At 40.8% G+C, this 24,250-nt stretch overlaps 1 protein-coding gene across 1 annotated transcript in view; it reads right to left on the reverse strand.

Moving 5' to 3' along the window:
- The window catches only part of ALKBH8 (alkB homolog 8, tRNA methyltransferase), a 70,888-nt gene that overhangs the window by 44,733 nt on the left and 1,905 nt on the right, over positions 1-24,250 (reverse strand). The window contains exons 2-8 of the mRNA XM_040976883.1: positions 21,753-21,888; positions 18,372-18,609; positions 17,620-17,739; positions 17,476-17,487; positions 16,598-16,693; positions 14,438-14,542; positions 12,625-12,695 (exon numbers count right to left, since the gene is read on the reverse strand). Coding sequence (XP_040832817.1) covers positions 12,625-12,695; positions 14,438-14,542; positions 16,598-16,693; positions 17,476-17,487; positions 17,620-17,739; positions 18,372-18,609; positions 21,753-21,888 — 778 coding nt within the window. The remainder of the gene's footprint in view (positions 1-12,624; positions 12,696-14,437; positions 14,543-16,597; positions 16,694-17,475; positions 17,488-17,619; positions 17,740-18,371; positions 18,610-21,752; positions 21,889-24,250) is intronic.

The following is a 24,250-nucleotide window of genomic DNA, read 5'->3' on the forward strand; positions in this document are numbered from 1 at the left end:
CTGGCGGCATGGCCTAGCAGCTAAAGTCCTCGCCTTGAATGCACTGGGATCCCATATGGGCGCTGGTTCTGTTCTAATCCTGGCAGCTCCACTTCCCATCCAGCTCCCTGCTTGTGGCCTGGGAAAGCAGTCGAGGATGGTCCAAAGCCTTGGGACCCTGCACCAGTGTGGGATACCCGGAAGAAGTTCCTGGATCTTGGCTTTGGATCGGCATAGCATTGGCCGTTGCACTCACTTGGGGAGTGAATCATCGGATGGAAGATCTTCTCTCTCTCTCCTCCTCTCTGTATATCTGACTTTGTAATAAAAATAAATGACTCTTAAAAAAAAAGATTTGATTTATATTGTGCAGGCAATTTACAGAAAGAAGTAAAGACAGAGAGAAAAAAACTTCCATCTACTGGTTCACTCCTCAAATGGCCCTACAGCTGGAGCTGAGCTGATCCAAAGCCAGGAGCCAGGCCTCCTACACTGGTATAAGGGGCTAAGGATTTGGTCCATCCTTTATGCCTTCCCAGGCCACAAGCAGGGAGCTGGATCAGAAGTGTAGCAGGTGGGACATAAACTGGTACTCATATGGGATGTCAGCACTTGCAGGAGGAGGATTAACCTGCCAAGCCACCATGCCAGCCCCAAAGGCACTTATTTCTTACTGCTTTTGGGAAAGAATATGAGAGGCAGAACATCATATGACAATTTTGGAGTGAAAATTTCCTAATTGATGAAGCACTCTGTGTACAGCTAAGTTACACACCTGGGAAAGCGTCTGTAGCATTACACTTATAACTGGGCAAAAGAAGATCAGATAAAAATTTCAGAATGCCACAAAACAACCTACAGCAGAAGGCAGCAAATTCCACCTGAACTAGGTCTCAGCCACTATGTGATTAGATTCTACCATGTCTTACTCTTCGCCCTCAAATACAGATGGCTGTGAACTGTCTTATCTGGCTATGCTCAAGTATAATACAGGAGAGAGAAGTCAGCTTTTAAGTCAATGGTCAAATGATACAATAGAGAACAAAATACACCTTTATTACAGAGAAAATGAGCTTGAAAAGATGTTAAGTTAGAAATACTTCAGTCACCACTGCATGTATGTCCAATATTAAAATGTTTAGCTTAAACGACTATGAGATAATATGCTTGTACTTATTTGTTTCCACTGAGACCACCTGCTGTGAGTTCTCATCTATCACAGCTTGGCTTCACTGGTTTGCAGCCATTATGAAGTGAAAGCCACTACCACTCAAAACTGGGTGCTCAAGAAAGTCAGTCACAAATCAGTTCAATAAAATTTAGTTTCAGATCAGTATTATGGTTCAACAAGTTAAGCCATCAACTGCACTGCAAGCTGGCAATATCTGGGTCCAAGTTCGAATCCCAGCTGCTCTAGTTCCAATCTCATTGCCTGCTAATGTACTTGGGAGAACAGTGAATGCTGGCTCAAGTATTTGAGCCATATTGGAGACCTGGATGGAGTTCAGGGAGCTCTTGGCTTCAGCCCAGTCCAACCTTGGCCTCTGTAGTATTTGGGAAGCAAAATAGCAATGGAAGCTTTATTTCTCCACATCTCCTTTTTTGTCATTCTTTCAAATAAACAAATACATAAACCTCCTTTTAAAAGAACTTTAAAATACCTTAATTATATTAAAAATACCTTAATTGAATTAAATTTACTTTATATATAAGACTACAGAGGTAATAAAACATGTTAGCTTAAGATACATTTTTAATGTTGTCATTATTTTTAACCTCAGTACATTCTAATCAATACATTTTTTAAGGTTTTAAATAAACCTTAAAACTTGAGGGCTGGTGTATTGCTCAATTGGCTAATCCTTGACCTACAAACAAGCACCAGCATCCCCTATGGGTGTCATTCATGTTCTGGCTGGTCCACTTCCCATTCTCCTCCCTGCTTATGGCCTGGGAAAGCAGCAGAAGATGACCAGAGAACTTCAGCTCCAGCACCTGCATGGGAAACCAGGCAGAGTCTCAGAGGTTCCAAATCAGAACAATTCACAGAATCTTCTCTGGAAAGACTATCAAGTGAGAGCAGAGTCACAGGGATCTCAACTATTCAAATATCTGAGATTGCAAAACAAAAAAGATGCCTGCCATGTTCAAAGATAGAAATGCTAAGCTTTAACACTTCAGCAGAGACTAAAAATGATAAAAAAAAAAAAAAACCAAAAAACACTACACCTGTGAAAAAAAACAAACTAGGTACTCTAAAACATAAAAAGACCATGACTAAAACTTAGACATCAATGAATGAGGATAACACCATATTAGACTTGGCAAAATAAAGAATTAGTAAAACAGTGGACAGCTACCTTGAGGCAGGGTAAGCTCATACAAAAGACTGAGACAAAGGGGACAGACTATGCCAGATAAGGGCCTATCACCTGCTAGCACATGTGAGATCTGGGTCTGGGATTGAGCCTGGTGGGGGAACTTGGGAAACTCCCCTGGTGCGCTATAGCTCCCACTGGTGAGCACATGATTCAGGCCTGAGTGTTGGTCAGGCTGAGCAAGGCAGCTCCACTTGTCAGCAAGTGTATGGGTTGGTTGAAGGAGGAAAGGATGCTGGGCAGGGCTGGGCCAAACCTTAGTACACTGGCATGTACAGGAGCCAGGTTGGTATGTGGGTCATGCTGAGCAATGCTATCACACCTACCATTTTGTATGAGCCAGGAATGTGGGCAGACTGGGCAGGGGATAGGCTGTAGTATCCACCAGCAAGAACTGGGACTAGGTTCAGGCCAAGCCAGGCCAGGCTACAGCATCTGATGGCAAAGGTTAAGATGGGGGTTGGGCTATGCTAAGATGGATCAAGCAATCAATGGCACACACAAGCAAGATCCACGACTGGCAGCGGGCCTGACTGGGGAGCCAAAGGGGATGCTCCAAGTAGGTTGTGGTTTCCACTGGTGAACACGAGAGCTATAATGGGGGTGGCAATCTGGTCTGGATGTAACTGCTGGCCCTCAGCATGGGTGTGCACTGAGTCTGGGGAGTGCCAGAATGGGCTTGACTCCAGCACCCACTGGTGATTGTGAGAGCCAGCGTGGGTGTAGGATGGGCTGGGCTTGGTCTCAGCACCCGTTGACCATGCAAGGGCTGGGTCTGGGGGTGGACCAGGTGTGGCTGTGCTGTTGCATCCAACAATAAGAACCAGAATGGGTGTGTGCTGGTCAGGCAAGGCCACTGTTTCTGCCAGAACAGGAGATGGAACAAACCAGGCTGGGCCAAAGGTTCACTGATGTGCATAAAATCTGCCACTTGGAAGAAACCTAATAGAGGAGCTTGGGGAACTCACCTGTGTGGACGCAGTCCCTGCAAGTGAACACAAGAACCAAAGCTGGAAGCAGCCCAGACCAGGCCAGGTTACAACACCTGCCAGCAAACATGTAGCTCAGGTCTGGAGTAGGCCAGGCTGGGCCAGTTTATAACACCAACTGGCAGATCCGAGAAGCAGGATGGGATGCAAGACTGGCTGGGTTAGGCCACAACACCAGCCAGTTCACATTAGGGCCAGGACTGGGGGGCTGTCCAGGCTGGGCTAGGCCACAGCGCCAACTAGCATGAGTTGGAACTAGCAGTAGATGGGGCCAGACCAGGCTACAGCACTTTCTGGCAAATGCCTAGGTGAGGCAAGCTTTGCCAGACTGGTAGACATAAGACCAGGGATGGGGGAGGGGGAGAAGTTAGCCTGGTAGGGGAGAAATAAGGACTCTCACTTCTAGGCTCGCAGGTGAACATGAGAACTGGAACTGAGGGCAGACCGGGCTATCCAGGGCTATAACACCTGCTGGCCTGAATGTGAGCAGGTTTAGAAGGAGAGCCAGGCTAGGCTAAGAGACCATATCCACTGGGGCATGCACGAGCCAGAGTGAGTGCAGGCTGGTCAGGCTTTGTCACAGCATTAGCCAGTAAGTGCTGGGAATGGGGGGAAATCCTGTCAAGCTAGATTGCAGAACCACTTGGAAAGTGCAATATCCGGGACTGGGAGTAGACTGTAGGGAAACTGTGGGCACCCCTCTGATGAGCATGAGAACCAGGGCTGTAGGTGGACCTGACTGGGCAGGCAGTAGTCTCTATTAGCATAAGTGTGAGCTGAATAGTGGGGTCAGTTGGGCTGAGCTTGGCTGCAGCACCCATTGGTATGTACAAAAGTCAAATGGGATGTGGGACAGACCAAACCAGTCTGCTGTACATATTGGCATGCCCACAAACCATGGCTGGGGGCAGGCTTGGAGGCGTCAAAGGCGGGGGTCACTCCAACTGGGCTGCAGTTCCCACTGGTGTACATGTGAGGGTCGAGTATGTGGTGAGCAGGGTTTGGCTGGGCCACAACATCAGTTTGCATGAGAAGGGGCTGGAGACAGAACTGACCCAGCAATTGCAACCACCCCTGATGTAGATGACAGACTGAGCTGGACCCTGTACTGGCTAGTATACATGGCTAGTCAGGTCTGGGATCACTCAGACAAGATTTCTTAGGGGATCTCCCCAACTGAACCGCTGGACTCATAACCCCAACCATGGTGAGAAACACAGGATCTGTGGTCTGGCCATGGAGTGCATGTGTCAGAATTGAGTCTCCTCAGTGGCTAGGACAGAGCAGTGGACAGCATGCTCTAAAGCACATGGAGAAATGGAAGTCCACTGGGTTGTGCAGAGGACATCTGGTACCATAGCAGAGGTTAGAGAACAGAACAAATTGGACAACTCCCCCACACAAGTATTGACAGCAAACATCTGGGCAAATGGAGACTCCAAAGTGGAATACGTCAGCCAATGGCCCCTGGAAGGACTTTGTCATCATTGGAGCAATAAAATCAACAGCATTTCAAAACTATCAAAACCAGTTGAGCAAAACCCCTGGAACATGCTCCACATCGGGGATGACACTGGGCAGCCGTCTCCCATCCTTGGGTACTAATGTGATTAGAATGCTGGTATGGCTTCTCCCTTTCCCTTCCCACTTCCCCCAGACACAGGAAGAAGAAAAACCAACTTGGATACAACGTTCTCACCCATTTCCCCCTAATCCTCAACCCTTCCTACCATAATCACTGGTCTATATGCATGCATCCTTCTCAACTATGTAAACATCATTAAAAATAAAAATTTTTAAAAATCTCACACCACCACCACCAACAAAAAAGAATTAGTGAAAGAAGAAACTCTTGGGAACATGCAGAGACAAAAACACAGAAAACAGGGTAAGTAAAACAAAGAACACAGATGAGGCTGGCCAGGTGGCACAGTGTGTTTTCGGGGGAATAAACCAAAGTTGGAAGATTCTCTCTCTCTCCCTCTTCTCTCTGTCCCTCTTTCATTCTGTCTCTCCTGTTTCTTTCTCTTACTCTCTCCTCTCTTCTTCCTCTTTTTCTTCCTTCCCTCCTTCTTTTCTTCCTTCCTTCTTCCTTTTTGTTTTTTTCTTTCTCTCCATTCCCTCCCTTTCTCTCTTGTTCTCTATTACTCTGCCTTTCAGATAAATATTTTCTTCAAAAATACACAGAAAAGACAGAAGAAGGGAGAGAATGGGACAGAAGCAAGACCTGTAAAGACAATAAGTTTTGGGCCCGGCGCGATGGCGCAGTGGTTGGGGTCCTCGCCTTGCACGCCTGGGATCTGATATGGGCACCTTGCACGCCCAGGATCCCATATGGGTGCCGGTTCTAATCCTGGCAGCTCCACTTCCCAGCCAGCTCCCTGCCTGTGGCCCAGGAAAGCAGTCGAGGATGGCCCAAGACTTTGGGAACCTGCACCCGTGTGGGAGACCCAGAAGAGGCTCCTGGCTTCGGATCGGCATAGTATCGGCCGTTGCGCTCACTTGGGGAGTGAATCATTGGACGGAAGATCTTCCTCTCTGTCTCCCCTCTCTGTATATCCGCCTTTCCAATAAAAATAAAATAAATCTTAAAAAAAAAAGACAGTAAGTTTTCCAAAACTGAATGGAGAAAACCAAACCAGATTCAAGATACTCTACAAATCCATAAACACATCTATCCAAAATAGAAGAATAAACGGGTATACCAAAACAAAGCCACAGAACAAAAGCCACAGAACACAAAACAATATTTTATATATATATATGTAAATATATATATAAAACAAAACAAAACAGAGAGAGTCACTTTTAAAGGCAACAAGAAAGAGTGGGTGCTGCAGTTTGGCAGGTTGAGCCACAGTTTGGGGTATCTCCATCCCATATTGCAGTGCTGGCTCAAATCCCAGTTCCCCTGCTTTTGATTTAGCTTTCTGATAATGTGCCCTTCAAACTCAGTAAAACAAATACAACTTTTTTTTTTACAAGAATAAAAACATATTCCACCAGAAAAAACAGTGCACATACAGTTCTAACAACTGAGGGGAGAAAAAAACCAAGACTGGGAATATATCTGTATGTCCCACACTGCTGAGGAAAAGAGCATATGAAGAATCTTTAGGGAACGATAGATTTGTTCACTACCTTGAGTGTGCTAAAGCTTTCATGAGTGTATATTAAATAAATATAGTTCATTGTATGTTGATTTCACCTCTATAAGACCATTTTTGAACCTCCATATGATATCTCGGAATTTACCAAAAGGAAATGGAATCAGCATGTGAAAGAGCTATTTATAGCAGCTCAGCTTATAACAGCTAAGAAGAGGCATGAACCCAGATGTTCATTAACTGATGACTAAATTTTTTTAATGTGGTATATATTCGTGGTGGAATACTACTCAGCCATTAAAAAGAATGAAATTCTGTCATTTACAACAAAAGGGGTGCAACTAGAAATTATTATGCTCCGTGAAGAAAATATTTTCTGTGAACTGTAGTAGTTAACAAATGCAAAAAAAAAAAGCATAAGGCTGAGACTGACATTTTATGAATTGATTATTATTTATATCCTTGTCTATATTCCTATGGAACAAGTGGTCTTTCTTCTTATTGAATTCATGGTTAGTGCTGCATTAAGTCCATGATTATAAAACAAACTGAAAGTATGTTATTATAAAAATTAAAGGGAAAAAGGAAGCAAGGTGGGATCGTAAAAGAGAGGGGGAATAAATATGGGTATGGTCTTAGAGCTGTACCTATGAAACCTGTTCACTATATAGCAACAAAACAAAAAATGGGGCACAATAAAGCAGTACTTTTAAAACAGTAGTAGAAGTGACTTATTTTTAGGATTGATTTATTTGAAAGGCAGAGTAATAGAGACAAGAGGCTATCCCAAGAGAAAGACATTTTTCATCTGCTGGTTCACCCTCCACGTGCCTGTAACAGCCAGGGATGGGCCAGGCCAAATCCAGGAGCCAAAAACTTTATCTGGGCCTCTCCTATGGGTGTCAGGAACCCAAGCACTTTAGCCATCGTTCACTGACTCTCAGGGAACACACAAGCTGACACACTGGATTAGCCAGCAGAAAGTATGGGATAGCGAGGACTCAAACTAGGCACTGGGACAGGGGATGCAGGCAGTCCATATTGCGCCTAACCTACTTAACCTCCTGCATCACAAAGCCTACCCCAGCAAGGCACCGCTTAACAGCAAAACTTACCATCTTAAAAACAGTTCTCAAGAATATCTGCCAGGTTCTAAATTTTTAACAAGAGAAGGAAAGCCAGAAAAAAACAAACATTTGCTTGGATTGGCTTTGTGCAGGAGAATGGCAGTGGGTGGTAAATTTGGCTGAATATGAAGATAAGGAGCATAGGTTTAGGAAAGTTAAAACTTGGAATCAAGATAAACACTGAGAAAAGATTATTTGCCTTCTGAGGCTGCCAACACCTTCCATATATGCAAATATTGAAGGATGAACTTGAAGTTGAAGATGACATCAGCATGTCTGGATCCAGATTGTACTTGTTTTCTTAAACTGAATAAAGAAAATGCTAGGCCATTTTTTCCAGTTTGTGCTGAAGACCGAAAGTACTGAAACATTTATCCACTAAAGCAATGGACTGTTAAAAGAGAAGTGCCCTGTGAGTCATTCCTGATGGACAGAAGTGGTGAGAATGGCTCCAGGATCAGAACACCTCTGGAGTAAACTACTCAGAGATCAGACCAGGGGAGGGATGGAGCAGGGGGATTTCAAGGCATTTCACAAGAGATCAGGCTATACCCAACAGATATTTGCTGAAAGCATGGTCTGGAAAGCAAACTGGCAATACAATGAAAGGTGTGACCCTCCACACAGGCATTCAATAAACTGGCTCTTCATCATGAAACTATCTAATTATCTCAGCCTACCGAGTTGTAAAATGCTGGGGTCCGTGCAGTAGGTATGGATGACAAGAAGGTGTGAAGAGAACAGCTCCCCTGCTTGGCAGGGCCTGGGGGAGCTTACAGCTGTTTGGCAGGGCCCTGCGGATTTCTCTCTGACCACCTTGACACAGTCTCACCCCCTGTTTGCATGGACACTCAACCACCCCACTAAGAATTCTGCAATCTATTAGGCATAGTTTGCCCCCTGTGAGATGGCTTTTACAGCCAACATGAGCTTAAAAGTTAATGTTACTGATAATGTCTTGGTGAGTGGGCCTTTAACTGTGCACAGGAATACAATTAAGCCCATGCTGTTTCCAGACACCTTATTGTGTGCCTAACCATTGCTCTGAGATCTGGCCCAAATATTTAGCGTGCTTTCTGGGAAATGGCCTGATAAGAGTTTCACAAACTAATGGAAGTGATGGGAGTATGGGTTGAAATTGCTATGACAAAAAATATAGTTACTGTGATCCTAAAGGCTATCCTGCTATGGCAAAATATAGCTACTGTGACCTTAAAGGTTAGCCTGTCCTTGCAACTCTCAACTCTTTAGAACATAGTAAATGTAGTTGCTTTGGCTGCCTTCATAATTTTTTAACTAGAGGAAATAGGGTGACTTTACTAACATCATGTATACTTTTGATTATTGTTTGATCATTTATGAGGTTGTAGAGCCTGCAGTTGTAGAGGGATTTAATGTTTAAAACTTTTGTCTTAGATTTTTATGTTTCTTCTCTTTTGATGTATTTCTCTCATTAAGTGATGGATAAGTTATAGAATAAGAATTGTAGTAGGAATGTATTACTGAATAAGATGTGTTGTCTACTGAGAAAATGTTGGCTGCAACATCAGAATGGATAATGTCCTGTCTTAAGGTGAAACTATCTGTAGAGTTGTCTTTGGAAACATTTACTTGCCCATTGTAGAGCAGAAACCTAAATAGAGGAAACATGGCTCATTGCTAGTTGCAGTTCCTCCCGTCGTTGTAACTCTTGCTTAGTTAGCAAACTGTGTGGGCCTGCAGACCTAATGACCTTTGGTGCCAATACCCTAATCCCCACAAACCAAGGTCTCAGCCTTTTTCCCATGCATAATTCAAGGTAGGGGTCTGGTTGTCACAGACAGCGCCAAGGATGGGACCCAGACTTGAAGGAAGTAAGTAGGGGCTGGCAAGCCGAGATAAGCAAAGAATGTGGGATCCTCCCTCACTCACCTCTCAAGCGGTTGTAAATTGTGCCCCCCTTGAAGCCATGTCAAAATGCCCTAAAAAAAGACTGTGTACTGCTTCTGTATAAATAAAGCGGACAGCTTTCTCGCGGGGTCCACAATGATGTTGGAATTGTAGTGGTCCGTCTCTTCTTTCTACACCTACTTCACGCACCCTTCTCGAGCTCCGAAGTCAGCTGGAGCTGGACTCCGGCAGTAAAAGTCATAATAAGAAATATTTTCTGATTAGCTAATCTGTATAATTATTATTTACTCAATATCTTTCTGTTTAATACCAGTTGCTCACCACCCATTTCAGTAATCGCAACAATTTTCTTCAATAAATGCTGATGTTACAAAAATTGGTTCAGGCAATACAAAGGTGAAACATTTTAAAGCCAAAATTAAGAGAAGACTTTCTGAAGTTATTGAAAAGGATGTCATAGAACCATTTGGATCACATGCAAATCAAGTAGTTGGGCACTGCCGCTACATGGAAAACCCTGGCTGAGTCTCTGGGCTCCCAGCTTCAACCTGACACAGCCCCTGCCTTGGTAAGTATTTGGGAAATCCATCAACAAACGAGAGTCCTATATAATTCTCAAATAAAAAAAATTATGAAGAATGTGCTCAAGTAATCAAAAAAAAGTTAAGAATATCTTACAATAACATCTTGAACTGGAGCACTTAAGAGTTAACAGAACTCATCACAGAGGTCTTCCACACATTTGGTTAGCTTAATTCCTAGGTATCTAAGATTCCTCTCCACTATCTTAAAGAGCACACTAGTGCCATCAATTTGTGTTCATTAATTTTGTATCCTAATACCCTGCCAAAGTCTCTTATGAGTTCCAGTAGTGTCTTGACTGAGTCTTTTGGTTCTCCTAGGTAGAGAATCCTGTCATCTACAAATAGAGATACTTTCATTTTCCCATTTCCAATTCCTTTTTCTTGTGCAATAGCTCTGACAAAGACATGTCTAGACAATGGGATGCTGGATTGTCTGACACTGTCTCTACCAGCAATGTCGGGGCACACTTTTAACAGACTGGTAGAATTGTAACATGTCATGAAGGACTACATTATTGTAACAATAAGGGGAAAATCAGTTGCGGGGTGGGAATTTTGGGGGTAATCCCAGACTCTACATAATCATACCATAAAATTCAACATAAAAAAAAGAAAGATTAAAAAAAGACTTAACAGAGCTCACAGAAATTTCCTAGGAAAGGGGAAAAAGCAAATAAACACTTCAAAAGTGTTAGCTGAGGAGAAACACAGAACAAACCAAAAACAGCTACCAGAAAAATGAATCTATTAAAAAATGTATTACAATTAAATGGAAGTTGGTATAGGCATTACATTAAATATTAAATTTCTTAAAATAACTGAGGGTGTTAAGGATGAAAAAATGAAGCAAAGGGACAAAGGTATGATATCTACATTCTAGGTCTTTGGCAAGGAGTTAGCAGCACTGCATCAAAAACAAAACACACAAACAAACAGAACCAGAAGAGCGCAGGGTGCCAGAGTGGGCAAATGAAGAGGCACAGATGAAATCCATCTTTCTGGAGCCACATGAGATTCTCCTCCCATGCCCCTGCTACGGAAAAGAAACCTTCAGGTAAGGGACCCTAGAAGAAGCAGGCCTTAAACCGTGTGCACTAACTCATTCTCATAATCTCTCAGCCAGGAGAGAAGCACTACTACTAAATCTCACTTTACAGGTGAAATAAAGGCCTAAATCTAGCAGACGATTTTAAATAGCATGAAGAGCTAAAACATTTCATCAATGTTTGTTTCAAAATTACAGATTCATTTCCCTTGCAGGGATATCTTTTAAAAGAAAATCTTGTCACTCATGTGTTGGTTACTCAGTGGTGCGTTTTTTTTTTTCCTGGTGTTGTAATTTGTTGTTGTTGTGGTGGTGGTGGCTGTTCTAACTCATACCAGTTGTTGACCTGGTTTCATGGCTTCTCAATTATGGAAATGTACAGTGATGGAGTAATGGGGTCTATCATATACAGATGTGGAGGAATAATGGAACATGCATCCCTCCATTCAGACGAAAGATAGATTCCCAATGAAACTGATGGATGTCAGACATGTAGACAATGGGATGCTGGACTGTCTGACATTGTCTATACCAACAATGTCGGGGTACATTTAAATAAAAGACTGATAGAATTATGATTCCTTTGTAGTAAAATGGGGAAAATCTGTTAGGGGATGGGAGTTTGGGGGGGAATCCCAGCCTATACAAAATTGTACCACATAATTCAGAATTCAAAATAATAATGTATTAAATTTAAAAAAAAGAAAAAAATCTTTGTTCTTGTCAGGACTTTATAACATGCACATTTTCCAGCCATTACAACAATGGCTTTAACCAAATCTTCCATCATATAAACTGACAACTGGAAATTATGACTCCAAGGGCATCAAATGAAGACAACAGGTACAACTGATCCTGGGGAATCAGGCACTCAAAACTCATGAAATGTACTTGCCTCCAGAAACAAGATGAGATTTGAAGCAACCTCTAGTTAGGTAACATGACCCCATGTTTCAGTGATTATTCTAGATTTAGAGTTCTTATTTATTCCTAAAATATTCTGTCTGTAGTTTGCATGGATCCCTTTAAATTAAGCTTTTTGTATCTTCCCTTGTAATTGAAGCAAAGTGCAGTTACAGAAACAAATCAATAAATAAAGATTAACTTTCTATTTTTCATCTTTTTAAAAAATGAGAACATTACTCTCTACTGTTCAGAGTTGTTTAAGGGACCGAATCAATTTACATATGGAAGATACTTATCTAACTTCCAGATACACACAGTTTTCATTTTTCTACAGCATGCAATTACTAGCTTTTTGCCACTAGATGGCAACTGTGCATCAGCAGGTGAAAATAGAAACAACAGTTTTATTTAAGCAATGTGTAAAAAACCATAGGTGATTTCTGGCATCTGATGGGTAGATCAAATTTTAGGCATTAAAAGGAGATGCCACGGAAATTCCACATTCTGTAACAAACTAAATAGATTAGTACCCTTATTTCTCATCTTTAAATCTTCAGTCACCTTAATTATGAGTCTGAGTAATCTAAGGAAAAGGGCATTTATGCAACATCAAACATACCTCTGACCCCAAACTGAGAGAAATGATCTCATCCTCAAAAGCAGAATGCGTGTCAACATGAACAGGAATTCCTGAGAGGAAAACAGGTAATGAGTCACTTTAATTTCCTTTTAGTAGATTTAAGATGACTCTAAATATAACCTCACACACTAAAGCAAAAATATTTTGTCATCAGGAAGATCCCCTAGTCTGAGTTAAAGAGAAACATTTAAGGGGACTATGACTAAAAAGAAAATATCAACTGTAACCTTAAAATGTAATTCTTGGGTCTGGCATGGTGGCCTAGCAGTTGAAGTCCTTTCCTTGAACACACTGGGATCCCATTTGGGCGCTGGTTCTAATCCCGACAACCCTGCTTCCCATCCAGCTCTCTGCTTGTGGCTTGGGAAAGCAGCCAAGGATAGGAGACCTGGAAGAAGTTCCTGGCTCCTGACTTAGGATCAGTACAGCATCAGTCGTTGCGGTCACTTGGGGAGTGAATCATCGAACGGAAGATCTTCCTCTCTGTCTTTCCTCCTCTCTGTATGTCTGACTTTCCAATAAAAATAAATAAATCTTTTTTAAAAATGTAGTTCTTAAAATGTGTTTACTTGAAAGGCAGAGTGACAGAAATAGCACAGAGAAAGATCTTCCATTCACTGGTTCATTCTCCAAATGTCCGCAACAGTAGGGGCCAGGCCAGGCCAAAGCCAGTAGAGCCAACTGCCTAGGCCATCACCAGCTGTCTTCATAGAAGCATTAGCAGGAAGCAGGATGGCACATGGAATAGCCAGGTCTCAGACCAGGACTCTGACAGGAGATGCAGGAGTCCTACGTAGTGCTTAACCCTGCACCACAATACACCCCCCTAAATCTAAGAGTATCCTAACTGTAAGGTAAAAATCCATTGGGCCTAATCAAGTCGTGGGAGCCACTGTCTAACTAGCCCAAGAGGAAGATGTGAAGACAAATACCAAAGTTAATATTCCCCTAGAAAATGGTGGATCCCCAAGTACTTGTGGAACAAAAGCAACAGCAAGGAGCGAAGATGCAGCATATAGATAATTACAACCAGCTTGTTCAGTCAAGCTGTCCATCCATGTTAGCTGAGCACCTCACAGGCAGAGAAACCTTGCAACAGGGTGAGGGTGTACAATGCAAGCAACATTCAGTCCCTATTCTCAAGGAGCTGATACAGCAATGGAAACTCAGGTATGTAAATCAACAATGAAAACACACTGAAATAAATACATGAAAATCCTTAAAACCATTAAAATCCTTAAAGCCATGAAATCATTACAAACATCAGACAAAAATATTAACAACTGTTAGAACTCAGGAACCTAAAAACTCTGCTAACATCCTACAACTGTCTTCCACACTCTCAAATAAAGATCATTCAACCAATGAACCTTTTCTTCCATAAAATTAGTTGGTGTACTCCATTAATATACCTATTTCTCAACCATCACTTCCTATTATTAAAATGTTGAGAAATAACAAGGACAATCGAAAACAGAAGTGTGTGTCATTTTACCTATACTTTAGGTTCTTCTTATATGTACTCTTTTAATTTTTTTATTTTGCTTTAAAATTTAACTATTTATAACATTTTGCCACATTTCCTTCATAAGTAGACATCACATACATACAGACAAATGCTTTTTTTTTAAGTTCCCTTCAGAACTGAGATCAACACAAGTAACTAGTACAATGTGATATGATAGGTGGTTTAACAAAAAAAAAAAAAAAAAAAAAAATTTATCTCAGAGAGCCACAGAATCTACATAGCTCCGAAATACATCCCTGGAATTTTACAAGAAGAAATACTCACCATGCCCAGGCTGATACTGATTTATGGTCAGTTGATCAGGTTTATGTTTAATGTAACCTTCCTTCAACCACTTCTCCAAAAATCTGTCACAAATATCAGGGAGACCTAAAACCATTAGTCATAAATACAAAACATAGTTAAACACTTCCTTTGCATGTTTTACCTAAGAACAATAATTTTTAAAAAATGATAGAGATCAATAGCGTTTAACATGGCAGTTTGAATCAATTAATAATAAAAATCCACAGAGTAAAATGTAAAGGTAAGAATAAAATTTTCTTAAGAAGCTTATTTCGCTAGTTTTATCAAATATAAAGCCCAAAAGAACAACTTACTAATAATTTTGATATTTTGCAACATACTAATAAGATTATAAACTATAATACATAGTGGAAATTAACTTGACCACTTCTGACCGTTCTTTGCTAACTTTTCAGTTAAGCTAGTTTTCTGGAATTGTAAGCATTGTTTCATAATGAAAGAAAAAGTTTAAATATAAGATCAGAGTCATAAAAGTTTAACTCAAGAGCATTCTAGCAGAGGAGTAAGAGTTTGGTGGCAGTTAACACCCTGCCCAGGTCACCCACATCCCGTATCAGAATGCCTGGCTAACCAGGCGTTCCAGCCCAGCCCCACTGATTTCAGCTTCTTGCTGAGGGGCGCCATGGAGGACTGCTGGTGACAGCTCAGCGATTACCACCTTTCCACCTATGTGGGGAACCTCACTGGAATTCTGGGCTCCTGGTTTGGGCCCGGTCTTAAGAGAACAGGGCTCCCCTGTGGTCCCTGCTTTTATAGTCTTTATCTTGTGTCTCATTTCTTATTTTCCCCAATACGACTTCACCTCTCTCTCCAGCCCTGTTCCTGCAGTGTAGGTCACGGTAACAAAAAAGAATTATACCACAGAATTATTATCAAGGGTATACAGTAAATCTTATTAATCAGCTAAATAACACATTATTTTAAAAAAAAGCTGATAAAGGATATGTAATGAAATTCAAAGAAAAGGGAAATAAAAATAGCCATCCCATGAGTAATCAGGAAATTACAAATTCAAGTTGTATTAATAACAGGGATACATTTCGTGAGACTATTGATAATACTGGTTTTTTGGTGTGTTTTTTGTTTTGTTTTGTTGTTGGCAGAGCCGCTTTGGAGATAAATCTGAACTAACTAGCATGTTTTGAATGAATATAATCTTTGATATGATTTTAATTTTTAGTAGGTTCATTCAAGAAACTCTGGCCTAGTGTACAAGAGGCACCACTGCAGTGCTGCTTACAGAAGCTAAAAACTAGAACCAGCCTATCCTTCAACAGGAAACTAACTGAACCAATCATTACAGGACATTCATTAAAATGAAAACTGCAAGCTCTTCACATACCTCCTGTATTACACGTCCTGTGAAAGATGTAGCGTGGGTAGAAAGCCAGCTGCCGGGACACATGCAGGTGTGTGCACGCCATACCATTCATACCACGCAACAGCACACATGCGAAGCCACACACCAGTACAGGTGTCTACATGTACAGATATGAGCTCACTTTTGAAAAAGTTAAATAATTATGTGGGGTCATCACTGTGGTGTAGTGGGTAAAACTCTCGCCTGCAGTGCAGGCCTCCCCTTTGGAAGCTGGCTGGAGTCCTGGTTGATACACTTCCTTTAAGCTCCCTGCTAACAGCTAGAAAAGCAGCAGAGCATAGCCCAAAATGCTTGGGCCACTGCACTGGGACCCTGGAAGAAGCTCCTAGCTCCTGGCTTCAGATCAGCCCCAGCTCTGGCTGCTCTGGCCATCTGGGGAATAAACCAACATATGAAAGATCCCTCTGTGTCTCCCTCTCTCTGTAACTTTGCCTTTCAAATAAATAAATAAATCTTTTTAAGAAATAGATAAATACTAAACTAAAATGGTAATAGCTCACACTTTCAAGAAGCATGGGTGCAAAAACGGTGGTCAAAAGGAACTTCAGCTCTATCCACGTTCAATTTTTTTTCACAAAAAATATACTATTTAGCTAATTACAATTTTTTCACCATTATCATTCCAGAGGTTCACCTACAAATAAAAAAATTAAAAATACACCTTCAACTATGACCTACTATTAACATATTAAACCTGTTTCTCAACCAGTATTCATCATTTATTAACAATTACTTACCCCCAGGGAGTGGCTTCTCTTTATCTACATTGTTGTTTTCATAATGGAATTCATAACCAAAATGTTTTACTCTTCTGTGTTTCAAAGATTTCTGAACTATGTAAAAAAAAAAGATTTGAGAGGAAAAGAACCGCATTTTCTCACGTATTTCAAAGTCAACGTTCTAAGTAAAGATTTGTCTAGCAATGGTAACTTTCACCAAAGGCTAAATTACTCGCCTTAATCAAATTAACCATTCTGCTTATGTCTGTTGTTCTTTCAAGTCTGAAATTATATTAAGCATTGGAAGAGTTCCATCCAGCCAAAGTGAGCGGTAAACACATGCACTGCCGCTCAGAACTCTGCTAATGATCTGGAAAAAAATAGTAGCCCTAGCTTGGAAGTATCTCCAGAGGTTCTTACTAGATAACATAATGTTTCCTCATAGGAACCTGTTATAAAATGCAGAGAAGCAAATGAAGCAATCATTGTGAAAGGGCTCATAACAGTTATTTACACACAGTTATGCACTGTGGGTTATAACTGGCTTCCCAGATCACAGTGCCAGGTCAAGTCCAGGCTGCCCCACGTCTGAGCCAGCTTCCTACTGATGCAGCTAGAAAGGCAGTGCAAGGCGGGCCCCTGCCACCAATCAGAGTAAAGCTCCTGGTTCCCGGCTCTAGCATGGCCCAGGCCTGCCTGTTGCAGCCATTTGGGAAGTGGACTAGTGGATGGAAGATCTCTTTGTCTCTCTTCTTTGCAATAAATACACAAGTCTTTAGAAAACAAAAGTTCGTCATAAGAATGTTGGCTAGTAAACAATCAGTCTGGAGTATAGCAATTTATCAGTCTGGGTTTTAAAACTAATATTTTCCATTATTAATGTTCCTAAGAATTACTATTATGACTTTCTAACATTAGCTACTTTCAATAATTTTGAAGAAATATTAAGGGTTTTGATAAAATAAAGAAGCAATAGCATCACATTTTGCAGAAACTATTCAATATCAGAGTTCAAAATTGCTACCTAAAATTTCAATTACCTGTATCTTCTGTCCAATTAATACTTTCCAAAAGCATTTTCTCCTCCTCAGAAGAAATGATTTCTTCTATTACCATAAGGCCTGGAGGTAAGGTCTGATGTTCCAACTCCTTCCACTGCACTGTAGAAAATCAAATTAAAATAGTCACATATAAAACTTAAAGTTCTTAACTGTAAATAATTCAGTCCTGTGGCCACATACAGTTCATAAAACTCCCAATTCTCACATAAGGAATAAGAACACTGGAAGCATGTAACATATCAAAAATATGAAAACAAATATTAAAATTTTTATACATTTCATCTACTGCAATTACCAAAAGCAAACAATAGTATTTGCTTAATCATATTCTATTTGAATGTAATTGAATTACTTTAAAAATATCATTAAGAGACAAGGTACAGCCACAATATGTAACTTAACTAAAAAGTCAAAATGTCATGGCTGGTGTTTTGGGTAGCACATTTAGCTGCTGCCTGCAATGCTGGCATCTGTATGGGCACCAGTCCCCTTCCCAGCTGCTCTAACCTCCCATCCAGCTTCCTACTGAGATACCAGATAAAACAGTAGAGGACAGTCTAAGTGCTTAGACCCTGAACCTGGAATAACGCAAGTGATTAAAGAATGTTTATTAAAACAAAATAATTAACTGATGACCTTATATCAGAGGAAAAAACTGCCCCCACACTGTTTTGTCTCTAAAAACTCATACATACAAGAACCATTTTAAAAAGAAATTGGTGTGACAATACCTTTTTCCACAAAATTCAAGTACAAAATGATCTTTTGTCCTAAATCGTCTAGTATTTCTTTTCCATTAAGAGTAACATATGCATTCCTGGATTCTTCCGCACTTTTGTATCTTACAAATGAGTAGGGCTTATTGGGTGGCATTAAGAGGGCCTCCACCAGTCCACATTCCTCCAACACTGACAGCAGCTGGTTCCTACTCATACCGTTACCCAAACCACCATTGGCAACAACCAGGTTCTTAAAAAAAAAAAACAGAGAAAGAAAGCAATGTAAATTACAAATGTCAACATGATTGTTTAAAAAAAAGTCAGACAGCATTATTTTTAATTAATACATCTACACATATGTAATTATGAAAAGAAATGTTCCATTATGATTATCTGGTTTGCTAGCTGCATGTAAAGCACATAAATTAATTCACTAAACTTTTGGGGAATAAAAAGTACTAATACGTTATAAATATTTAAATAGTCTTTCAGAGAAATATGCATTATTTAACTATCATAAATATAAATGAAAAGATGATTTTTTTATTTTTCAGAAATATAAACTTGACATAATGGAAAGGACAGAGAAGACTCAAGTTGTTCTATGACAGGGAGCATGGCCCCAAGACCATGGGTCCCCGCTTCCTCGTGGCAGTCTGCAGTAAAGCTCCAGGCTTCCAGCTCCAGACCAGCCCAGCTCTGGCTGCTGCGGCCATTTGGGAGTGAACCAGTGGATGGAAGACCTCTTTCTCTCTTTTTCTCTCCCTCTGTCTCTGAAACTGTGGTTTCAAATTAAAAAATAAATCTCAAAAAAAAAGAAAATAGGTTAAGGTGGTAATTATTACAGAGAGTTGTGCTTCAGGGTGATTTCTTCGGTTTTCAAATCCAAACTCTTAATCTAACCTCTCTATAATATTCAATAGGAACTAAACTGGGGTCTGGTGCGATAGCTCAATGGCTAAATCCTCACCTTGCAGACAAGCACTGGGAATCTTTATGGATGCCAGTCTGTGTTCCAGCTGCTCCACTTCCCATCCAGCTCCCTACTTCTGGCCTGGGAGAGCAGTATACCATGACCCGTACCCAGGTGGCAGACCCAGAAAGAGTCCCTAGTTCCTGGTTTCAGATCAGCTCAGCTCTAACCACTGCAGCCATTTGAAAAGTGAACCAACAGACAGATCTTTCTCTTTCTTTCTTTTTATAAATCTGATCTGCCTTTTCAATTAAAAGAAAAAAAAAAAAACTATACTAAAATGGAGCAGGCCTTTAGCCTAGAAAGTAACAGGCCATTTGGAGTATCTGCCTCCCATAGCACAGTGTTCAGGCCCAAGCACCTTGATTACCACATGGGAAACCCAGACCGAGTGCCAGGCTCCCTGCCTCCACCTGGCCTAGCCCCAGCTGTTACAGGATTTGTGAAGCTAATCAGTGGATAGGCGTTCTCTCCTGTCTCCATGTGCGTTTCAATTTCTTCCCTGTCATTTTCAGTTGGCACTAAACCTCATTCAAGGATTTCATTTGTTCTTGTGTGTTTTGAAGCAAGAAAATTGCATCTCCTATTTTTTTTTTTCTGAGATGTATGGCCTAGGACCCACAAAGTATATACTTAAAACTGATTCTGTTAAATGTTAAGATCTTCAATTTACAATCTATGACTTTCAGAAACACTGTAGTACAGAAAACTGAATCTTTGATAGCCAACTCTCATCAATTTCACAATTTATGCCAGGCATTGGCAAAATTTGTCTAAAAAAGAGTAAGTATGTTGGGCCTCACGAGCCATACACATTTCCCTCACAGTCATTGATTTATATTTTAACAATCCTTTAAAAACGTTAAACCCAAGGACTGCCATTGTGGAAAGTTGGGTTAAGCCACCACACGGCACACCAACACCTGATATCAGCGTGTGTAGGCCTGAGTTCTGCCTTTATTTCCAACGTAGCTTCCTGCCAATGCACAGCCTGGGAGGCAGCACAGAGTGGCCAAGTGCTTTGGTCCCTGCCTCCCTCATGGGACACCCAGATGGAGTTCCTGGCTCTTGGCTCAGCCTGATCTAGACCTGCCTACTGTGAGCATTTGGAAAAAAAACACCAGAAAGAAAGATGCTCACTTTTTATCTTTCCCTTTGCCTCTTCCTTGTCCTCACTCTTTGAAATACATAAAACTTTAACCCATTATTAGGTTATTAGCTAGATGTGGCCTGAGGCCCAACAATTATATGAAATTCAAGATTAATACATAGTGCAGCGTATTCAGTTTATCACACATTTGAAAACCTAGAATCTTACCTGAAAAGAATGCAACAAAGTTACTATAAAATTAGATAACAAGAAAGGTAAAACTCTGTTCCATCTTGGGATAGCCAATACTTTATATGTATCCAACTATACACATAACACATATTAAACATACCCAATAGATAACATGGCATAAAATTTAATCTCAGACGGCTTGCCTCGGTCAATGAGAACTATTAGTTAAAATATCAAAATATTCTGGTTAGATGCAACTATAATTAACAGAATCATTTTCATATTCTTAAACCAGTGGCGTTGCTGCTGAGACTTCATCGATGTCCAAGGTCCTCTGCTCAGCCAGGAAGAGGAAGGTGGCGAGGCATGCCTCGAGGGGAATAGTCCAAACAGATGCTGTCCACAAGAATTATGGACAACTGTAATGGCAGACAGTACAAACACAGGGGAAGGCAGGGAGCAACACACTCCTATTACACATGAGTTACACAACATAACCACATACAAGGATTGTATTTATAATTACTTATCCAAGCCATTTTGTCAGTAACGAGAATTACAAAGCAGAAAATTGACTTTTTATAAGTTATCTTCAGTCCTGACAATTGCTCTTGAAAAATTTCATCATGTTATAAATTTGCACAAAAGCATCTATATTTATGTCATTAGAAGAATATTTGTTCTCTCCAGGATAGATAAAATGTAATTGGAGTCTGTATACAAATCTGCTTTTTCCCTTTAATAATATTATGGAGGAAAAAAATAATCAAAGCCCAGATTAAACACAGTTTGGAAGCCATGAGTATGGAGCAGAGTGTTGAAATATTAAGAATTTTGGAACAATTATATATAATAATTACTATAACTATACTCTATAATTTGAAAACACTTTTGCAGTGCTATTATCAATATATATGTAAAATTTTTTCTAGTTAAATCAATGGAAATCCAAATTATAATGCCTCCTTGGCCTTCTGGCTAAGATCAAATGAAATTCAAATTATAAGCTAGGCTATAGGCTGAAACAGAATGTCCTATAGTAAGTATGTTTAATATGGATGTAACACAAGTACACAATGAACATAATATATTAACATGTCAACATGTTTACATTTAATCAATAATAGTTTTATGTCACCTGAGTGGCAGAGGACACTATTTCAATGCCTTCATGTCTCAGAAGAGTATGTTTGGCTTTCATTTGTTTCCTTAAGAGTTTCTTCTCAGCTTTGTTGAGTTTGCAATTACTCTGATGTCGGCTCTCCATAGCAATACTGAAAAAAAAAAGGTAAAAAAATTCAACCTTAAGAGTCAAAGAAATAATCATAAAATCATAATAATGTTATTGGTATCTTAATAGACTATAAAAATTTCTGTGCAAAGAGTTTCTTAAAGCCTTAGTTATCTTCCACCAATCTAGAAAAGTGATCACAACAACAACAACAAAAATGTCCAAACAATGAAATACCTAAGAAACTTAATAACATTTCTGAGGGTTCTAGAAAAGTCTCAGCTCCATGAAGTGCATATAAACTGATACAGAGTAGAAGGTATTCCACACAGCAGAAAAGAGCTAAAATAAACATGGACATGTCTGGTTAGACAATAAAATGCTGGCATAACTTTTTTAGAGAAGAGAGAGTCACGACTCTCTGGTCCCATTGTCTGTTCACTGCGAAGTCAAAAAAAGGAAAAAAATTAGGAGGCTCAATAAAATCAGATTTCAAAAACAGCAAATAAATACTCAAAATTCTACTTAGTAATCTTTAAGTACAGAAGAAACGCTGCCTGCCAAGCCTATCGCATTGCCAGCAATCCGTCTTCGTAGCACCCAGGGTCGTGTGACAGAGTGAAGGCTGCAAGGCGGGCTGTCCGGACAGCACAACAGGCAGGCGGCAGGCAAGGAGATCTATAACAATACATCAACTTGGCAAGTAGAAGTGCACCTCTGACAGGCTGCAGGCAGCAGAAAGAAAAGAAACAGAAGGAAAGCAGGTTAGGTGAGAAAAAGTTCAGGCAGAATCAACTACTCAGACATGAGAGAGAAAAAGACAACTTTCTACCAGGTGAATGTCTGAGTGACTGAGATGAGTGACACCATGACAACACTGGCTGGCCAAGAAGGCGGCTAGGCAGAGCTGCTCTGTAAGGGAAACAGTCAGATTCCGGTATGTTCATGGCACCAGGTGGGTACACAGTCGCAACGTCTGGCAGGTGACAAGAGGAAATGGGTCCTTCGGAAGAGACTGAGGTCTACAGGAAAGGTTTCTAACATTGCACTATTATTTGTTCTAACATCTGCGCCTTGCACTGGACAATGATGTCTTCAAAAACAAGAACTAATCATTCTTTCTCTAGTTGACTCAGACCCTCATTCCGGGCTACATGGCAGTAGAACACAGTGTTTAGGAGTTCAGGCTCAAAATTTCAGCTCTAGGGCCCGGCAGCTTGGCCTAGCAGCTAAAGTCCTCGCCTTGAACACCCCGGGATCCCATATGAGCACTGGTTCTAATCCTGGCTGCTCCACTTCCCATCCAGCTCCTTGCTTGTGGCCTGGGAAAGCAGTTGAGGACGGCCCAAAGCTTTGGGACCCTGCACCCATGTGGGAGACCTGGAGGAGGTTCCTGGTTCCTGGCTTCGGATCAGCGCAGCACCGACTGTTGCGGTCACTTGGGGAGTGAATCATCGGACGGAAGATCTTCCTCTCTCTCTCCTCCTCTCTGTATATCTGACTTTGTAATACAAGTGAATAAATCTTTAAAAAACATTTCAGCTCTATAGTTATTAACTATATGATCCTGGGCTAATTATATACCTCTGTGTTTCAATTTCTTCGTCTGTGAGTAAAGATATAATCACAGCAGGAGCCACTGCATAGTAGGACTAAGCCTCTGCCTGTGGTGTCAGCATTCCATATGGGAGCTGGTTCGAGTCCTAGCTGCTTTACTTCTAAAGCAGCTTCCTTCTTATGGCCTGGGAAAGCAGCAGAGAATGGCCCAAAGTTCTTGGGTCCCTGTACCCATGCAGCAGACCAGAAAAAGCTCCTGGCTCCTGGCTTCAGATCAGCTCAATTCTGCCACTGTGGCCATTTGGGGAGTAGACAAGCAGAGCAAAGATTTTTTTTTTTCTCTTTCTCTTCTTCCTTCTCTCTGTATAACTCTGCTTTTCAAATAAAAATAAATATTTTAAAAGCTATATTAATCATGCTTCTCATAGCTTTGTCAAGAAAGATTAAGTTCATTTTTTTACTCTATTACTGTTATTTTCAGAAGAGTCAGATAATAGTTTTAAACAATGATGAATAGTTGAGGACTTCGAAAGAACTACTTTACAGACACCCTACTTCAAGATCTCCGTCTCAATATTTCCCATTGGCAAATGATTGCAAAGTGGAAAAACTGAGACAGAAAAGCTGCTGAAAATCTTGCAAGTCAGCTGCCAATAACGCAACACCACCAGAGGGAGCCCTATAACCACATTTCTTTCATCCTCTCCCAGAGCGGTCCCTCTGTCATAGAGCTTACTGCCCGTGAAGACAAGTCTGGATGCTCTGGGAAGCTTATTTTTACTCCAATTCAATAGCTTTGCAATTCTCAGGCTCCATAGATCTGAGTCACCTCAACAAGGAATAGGCTG

Source organism: Ochotona curzoniae, unplaced genomic scaffold, assembly GCF_017591425.1.
Source record: "Ochotona curzoniae isolate NIBS_2020 unplaced genomic scaffold, NIBS_Ocur_1.0 contig_2723, whole genome shotgun sequence".
In the NCBI taxonomy this organism is placed as follows: domain Eukaryota; kingdom Metazoa; phylum Chordata; class Mammalia; order Lagomorpha; family Ochotonidae; genus Ochotona; species Ochotona curzoniae.